Source organism: Agrilus planipennis, unplaced genomic scaffold (assembly GCF_000699045.2).
Source record: "Agrilus planipennis isolate EAB-ADULT unplaced genomic scaffold, Apla_2.0 scaffold239, whole genome shotgun sequence".
Classification (NCBI taxonomy): domain Eukaryota; kingdom Metazoa; phylum Arthropoda; class Insecta; order Coleoptera; family Buprestidae; genus Agrilus; species Agrilus planipennis.
Genome location: NW_020442381.1, coordinates 346728 through 354294, shown reverse-complemented (window position 1 = coordinate 354294; position 7567 = coordinate 346728). Strand labels below are relative to the sequence as shown.

General features: G+C 33.7%; 1 protein-coding gene across 1 annotated transcript; it reads left to right on the top strand.

Annotated features, from left to right (window-relative positions):
• The first annotated feature begins 1668 nt into the window (after nt 1–1668).
• LOC112906251 (brachyurin-like) lies at nt 1669–5663 on the top strand. Its single transcript, XM_025980097.1, has 6 exons — nt 1669–1764; nt 1829–1903; nt 3590–3690; nt 3768–3937; nt 4248–4525; nt 5478–5663. Exons 1-6 carry the CDS (start codon nt 1720–1722, stop codon nt 5595–5597), a joined length of 789 nt encoding a protein of 262 aa, XP_025835882.1. The 5' UTR covers nt 1669–1719; the 3' UTR covers nt 5598–5663.
• Nucleotides 5664–7567: the final 1904 nt, after the last annotated feature.

Here is a 7567-nt window from a genome sequence, read left to right as displayed (position 1 = left end):
ACTAGCAAGGTGGTTAGGGGTTAAAACCAGACATGTTATCATATAAAGTGTCTTTTCTACTTACAATTAAAGAGTTAAAGAGTGCAATAGGATCGAGACAAGTGAGTAGAGTAGAAAATATGCAGGGTGATGTTTGAATCTCTGCTTCCGTGATTTAAATGTCATTGTTGAGAAATTTCCACCGGTGGTAGCTGAGGTCTTTTATCTTCCATTGTTGTTACTAACACTAGACTTGTTATTACTAACAATAAGTTTTATGATTTTGCAAATGTTGAATAATTACATGGTCTACTTACGATCAGTGCTAACTGGATTAACTGATTTCAGATAAAAGTCATAGATATATTATAAATTGGAATACTTTTATGATGTATTGAAGTTTGGCCATTCAGAAATTACGTAGGTACTTTGATATGACACAATAAAATATTAAATGCGTATAGTGTGTAATCGTTATTTACTATGTACAGTAAAATTATGGAAAACTTTATAAACAAAAATATGTGGCAAAATAGAAAGAAAATACGGAGAGAGTTGAAAGTTAATGGTGAATGAATGCCGGTGGGAAAGAACCGATATCACGTTTGAGTCCGTCTTTTTGGTTTGATAGGTTTTTATAAAGTTGTAGGAATGTGAGTAGAGAAAAAGGAAAGTGGATGAAGGAGATGACCGTGACTAAGGTAATAGGCGTAAAAATGTTTAAATAGACAGAATATAGGAAAGAGTCACTTTCTATAGCACCTACGGAGAGGGTGCACAATTAGGATAGATTCGGACAGGACTTCTCTACTGAGAAGGGTAGATAAGAGAAACAGCTTAGATTACTGTGGAGAAGGGTAGAAAGGAAGTAAAAGTTAGAAAGCGAAGATTCCAGAAATCAACATAATAGAATTAGATACGGATGATAAAAGTATACACGAAGAGACAAACAAATTAGAAAAACAGAAACATATGAAATTAGGCATAAAAAGATATACGTTATAGAGATATTTACATGAAATTACAAATTAGATACAGGTGATAAAAAGTACAAAATTCGCAGAAAATTTACAATGCTGTCAGGGGCGACTGTGGTACTAACCGCCACAGAATAAAGGATTTGATAATTATATGTGTTTCTTTTGTGGAAAAACATTTTTAAGGGGTGATACTCCATATGGATGATTCTCAAATTTCTAATTGATATTTTCAAAAACGACCAAATGAATTCAATTTATTAATACTGGTGATCGTACAATTTAGAACACAAAAAAATATAATTTCGAAAAGTTGAAAATGATAAATATAATAAAAAGCATGTAAGACAAAAGCGACCTGGTGAAGAATCTCGATAACTTGTGTGAGTGATGTACTAAATGCAAGTTAGATATTTAATTAAAAAAATGTGTAGTTTGTTGTTGTAATGTTCGCGCTAGGAAATGTTAAATTTAGTGTAAATTATCATATGAATGGTGAAAGATTAAGAGTTGTAAATTGGATGATTGGAGTTTTAAGTGTATTTATTGATTATAGCAAATTTCCTTAGCTTTCTTGGAAATTTGTTTAAAGCAAGATCAATTACAGAAACATACTTATCTAAATGATTTGAAAACATATCACTCATCATTCCGATGCTGAACAAAATGCGTAACAATAATTTTATCAACAATTACTATTTAAAATTAACTTATAAAACGAGGTGCTACCAAGATCTGTACAATATCTTCATCATAAGCAGAAATGAACGAAATTGTCTTAATTTTTATTACATTTTCTCTAGTTACGGTAAAGTAGTGGTACTAATTTGGAAACTTAGATTAATTATAAATTAATTGTTTGTGTTTTACAGGCTCAGCTTACATCCTCTGAAGACGTAAGGATTGTAGGAGGGCATGAAGCTCCACGAAACTCCTTACGATACCAAGTAAGCATTTGAAAATAGTTAATTAATATTATGTGGTATTTATACAAAAACCTACTTTTGAAAAAAACGGTTTTCATTTACCAAATTTCCATAAAACCGGTTTTAGCTGGTTTTCAGATGTTTGTCAAGAAAAACNAGTTAAGGATGTGGGATGTTCTAGTTTCAGATAAATGCGAAAATTAGCTCAGGATATGAAAGAGTGGAATTGCAGTGCGTGTGGACTGATGATTAGAGATAAATATCTGTGATACATTCTACCACAAAAATTTCAAATTTCAAATAATATTTATATTTCTTTCACTAATTTATCCTCTCCTAAGCAAAAACGATTTCCAAAAAACATAAAAGATTCACTGAAATAATCTACTGCTACTCTCTACTAATTGTAATACTATAAACGCGTCGTTAAAAAAATTACACGATGATGTTTATTATTGATTATGATGATTACGATCTGTAAACCTCAAAATAAATTTCGATAATCTTGAAGTTTATTAATGTCTACCATCTTAAAATGAAACATTTTGTTTAGGTGAATTTGCAACACCAACTTAGAAGAATGATTAATATTGTTCCTTAATTTTCTGGTTATAATAGTACAGATATTTTTAGTTTTAATACCTATTGGTGAAGTTATCTCAAGTTTTCGATGTAGATTTGCTGGTAGGACACTTTCTCAGGTATGAAGATCTAGTCAGAAACATATTATAGGCAGAAACGGGAGTTAGGAAGGGTAGAGGAAGACCTAGATTAGATTACCGTTCGCAAATAGTTAAGGATATGGGTTGTTCTAGTTTTAGTAAAATGCGAAGATTAGCTCAGGATAGGAAGGAGTGGAGGTGCGTGTCCAACCAGTCTTAGAACTGACGACTTTATGATGATATTAAAAAGCTTCACTAAATGGTCTGAAAAGTTTTGGCCTTATTTTGCCTGAAATTGAATACTCGTTCACCAGCTACTGAGCTTGGTTTTATAATTTTCAGAGCATCAAATAACAAATCTCCATTTTCGATTCTTTTATTCGTTTCCTCAAATAATGATAATTCAGCTTTCGTGTATTTCGATTTGTAAATTTATCATCAGGGTCTTCAAGAAGCTTATGAATTGATTTTTCTATGGCTTCCTTTAGAAAAGAACTTTACTGTTATGAGTAGCTTCATCAGAGTCGGTTTCCATATATGATTCTAGACAATATCAATCTTTCCAGATAACTTAAGAATTTAGGTTTTTGATGCTAAAGAAAGTACACTAGATTTCTTTGCTGAATTGGAAATATTTTGTCCAAAAGATGTGCCAGCTGCCCGTTTTAGAGAATGAACAGTAAATCAAATAAGTTAAAAATTAATCTTTGCATAATAATTTGAATGCTTTTAAATCGGTTCTCGAATGTGACAAATTTATTTTAAAAGCCAGTTTTTTTAAAACGTGTTTAAAAACCTTCAAACTTTAGCACCATGAGTATAATATTAACCTTAATAAGGACATTTATCAGCTTGTTTTCGGAAAAAAATTCTGGAGAGCTGGTGAAATATTGAGAGAGACAGAAATTTAGGAAATTTAAATTGTAACAGTTTCCAGGTGGGAAATTTCAGGGGACCATGTTAAAATTTAGGAGATGTGAAAGATCGGTGCCAATAAATTTGCGAAAAACTATTGATGTGCAATGCAATATATTTATTTATTTAGGCCGCTTTGAGACTTCTTTACGATGGAACATCAAGTTTCTGTGGAGGATCTCTTATTACTAGAAGATACGTGCTAACAGCTGCACATTGTTTGAACGAAGAGTAAGGCATTGTTAATTTTTATCTTAATTATTCGGTATACTTTGTTGCATTTTGCTTTTTATTTTTCGTATTGTTAGTGGCCTAATATCATTGGAAGTAATACTAGGAGCACATAACATTGGTCACAGAGAATCTACCCAACAACGCATTCTAACATCCACATTCAAATTCCATGAAGGTTATAGTGACGAAACACTAGTAAATGATTTAGGCATCGTCTATCTTCCAACACCAGCCAATCTCAATCGTAATTACCTTTACTACTAATTTACTTTATTTTAAATTTTAATTAATTATGTCCAATTATTAAGTGACCTACTGAAGTAAAAATAAAATCACTCGATAGGCAAAGTTTCGTAGAATTTATTAAAATTTTGCCTAACTTTCCATTCAATAGTTATATATGAGAAAACGTAAAGAAGTTGAGTCATCGTAATGTAGCCTCTGCAATAAATTACTTTTGCACTTATCAATTTTTCCATCTGTTCTGCTCTCCCTATTTGTACTTTTAAATTTCATTAGTATTTTACTTTGTGTTTTAATTCCATTATTCCCAGAGTACGTTCAACTGATAACACTTCCGAGTAGAGCCGATGCTTCAAACAGTTTCGTAGGATCTCAGGCGATAGTAAGTGGATGGGGATACATTTCTCAGTCTGCTACCGATATCACTGACGTATTGCGATATGTCAATGTATATATTATATCAAACGACGTGTGCAAGCAAACGTTCAATTCGTTCGTTAGAAACTCAAACATTTGTTCTGGAGGAGTGGGCAAAAAAGGGGTTTGCTTTGGAGATTCAGGCGGGCCTCTTGTTGCCAGTGGGAAATTGGTAAGTACATATTCGTCTAAAATCATTAAATCATATTTTTTTGTGTGTGTATATACTCCAGGCTATATTATTGGTAGCACTGCGTCTCCCATTGAGAAATTGAGACTTTGGGATGAGTGGTAATGGTTAAGGACAAGATATGTTTCATAACATTCTTACCTCGTTGCCATTTTTTGTAAATGTGTAATAGAGATTAATTTTTTATATACAGAAAGAATATAAAGGTAGGAGACGAAAGATTAGAAGAAATGGCTGATTTTAGGTATCTAGGAAGTCAGATAAATTAGGACAGAGGGAGTAGTAAGGATATAAAGCGGAGGATAGCGCAGGGTCGAGTTGCTTTCAATGAAAAGAAGTCACGGCTGTGATTGCAAACGATTAATTTAGAAATTTGAAAAAGGTTGTTAAAGGTATGTTTGGAGTGCGGCGCTGCATAGGTGCGAAACATGGACAATGGGCCTGGCGAAAAAGAAAAGGTTAGAAGCGTTCGAAATGTGGTGTTACAGGCGAATGATGAGGATACCGTGGATGGAGAAGGTTAGAAATGAAGAGGTATTAGAAAGAATAGGAGAACGAAGGATTCATGGAAGTCAATAAAAAATAGGCGAGATAGGTAGGTAGGACACCTTCTCAGGCATGAAGGTCTAGTGAGAGACATATATATTAGAGGCAGAAACAGAAGTTAAGAGGAGTAGAGGTAGACCTAGATTAGATTACTGTTCACAAATAGTTAAGGATGTGGGATGTTCTAGTTTCAGATAAATGCGAAAATTAGCTCAGGATATGAAAGAGTGGAATTGCAGTGCGTGTGGACTGATGATGAGAGATAAATATCTGTGATACATTCTACCCGCCTTTTTTCTATTCAAAACGAGTGCGTGGACATTTAAGAAAATTACTACCAATTTACTTGATATGGGTATAACAATATTGCTATTCTTTGCTGTTACAGGTTGGTGTAATTTCGTTTATAAGCAATGGTGGTTGCGATGCTGGGGATCCAAACGTCATGTCAAGGGTATCATCATTTTTAGACTGGATCGCAGCAAATAGTGATGCTGTTATTTCTTAAGCAACTGAGTTCTTCACTGAATCAGATATTGCAAATAAACGATTATTGCTATTGAATGCAACGTTATATATATTGTATATAATATTACATAATGATGTCTAGTGCCAACTATTGTGGAGAGTTGTAAAAACAGTAAAAAACAGTCATCATATGACTTAATGGTGCAGCGCACTAGTCTAAGGCGTTACCGTCTTGGCAAAAATATCATGGCTGAACAGAAACATTTCGTAATTCAGTATACATACTGCTATATGCAATGCAAAAAGTAAAATGCATTAAGGTCAATCAATACATTAGAACATAGTTATATAAATAAAGTACAATTAGCACCAAGTGTTAGCCTAAACAAATGAAGGGATCGTAATATAGTTAACAACAGAGTCCAAAAGAAGTAGGGGACTTTTATCAAACTAAAGCAGTTGCGAAGGGAGTGATAAGGACTCATAACGCTCCAGATGGGGATTCAGTAAAAATCCCTCCGCAGGTGAATTTTAATATAACAATTCACTGCGTGATAAAACAATGTGAGTAAGGTGTCAGGTCAGGTTACAAGGAACTGCAACCGTCCATACTCGGGTGTTACAAAATTTATAATAATTTACTGATGGTTTTTTTATTTTCTTTTTGTCAATTTATACAGATATGTAGGTATTTGTTTTAGTTATTTTCGGTTTCTCTTTTTTGTCTAGATTTTATTAACCAATTTGCTTCTTAAATACGTATTAACTGAGATTATACGCAATCAGAGTAGCATTTTATAATTCTTTTAAATATTTTTTTTTCAACCAACGAGTAAGACAAAGACAATCCTCATCTTAAAATCGTGCATTTTTGCGTCAAGTTCGTAGCTCCAACTAGGGTCAGCAGTTATCTGGTTAGTATTCAACCATGAGCGAGATCGGGTTATATGTAGATAGATTGTAGGAGAGAAAGTTGGTCGCTGGAAATGTTTGGGGTTGTAGAGGGCAAGTAACAGGACACCGAGAATGCGAATCTTTGCATTTTACAGAATACGAGAAGGATAGGTTATTAGCAGCTTGAGTAGAAGAACGGAGATAGAACTTCTCGTCCCTCTGGTTTTATTTCTTTCGAAACGTAAAGGGAAGTCGTGAAGCGCGATACGCATAGAGGAAAGGACAACCAATTTTAGTGTAAAAGTCCCACTGGACCCAAGGAAGGATCCGTCTCTGGCATTTCACGTACCCTAGCAAAGAAGAGAGGGACTAGCTTGATTGACTGTGGCATTGCTGAGTCGAGAAATTCGCTGACTCTGTATTATAGCCTGAGAGAGCTTCTTTGTTTGTGCTCGTTTAACATGACACAAGTCTGTTGAAGTGTGTAGTCCACCATCTCGTGTTTTTTTGGTGTGGATCCTGACGGGTGTTGAAAAATTGTAGATCAGAAACCGTGAGTAATATAGTTACCTCGCCATAGAGAGACGTGTGCCCATGTTATCAAGTTGTCATTGCTAATCGTCTACTCCGTGTCATCCCGGATTTTTCGGAGAGAGCCGAGTCCTCCCCCGATACTATATGATTCTAGGGAAAAATTTTCCCTCTGAAAAAAATCCCTAAAAGGTTATTTTAAATGATTCCTTATAGTTTCTAGTCCAAAGATTAGCCCCTAATACAGTAAAGCCCTCTGAGTTTTCATTAACGCTGTGATGGCCTTAAAACTATTGCTGACTCGTTTCTGTAGCTTCTGGAGAAAAAAGCTTCTCCAAATTAAAGAAAAGGGAATATTATTTAAGATCAAGTATGGATCAAAATAGACAGCGGATTAGCATTAATTTAAATATAAAATGAGGTTACAACTACATTAAATTATAACGAGTTAATTTGCACTTTTGCAGAAATTAAAGCTAGAAAATCTGTTCGGTTTTTTTATTGATATTTATATTGTTTAATTGTGAAATGTTTTGTTAATTTTTATAATAAATAAAAATTTCAAAAAAAAAGTTTTCTATATCT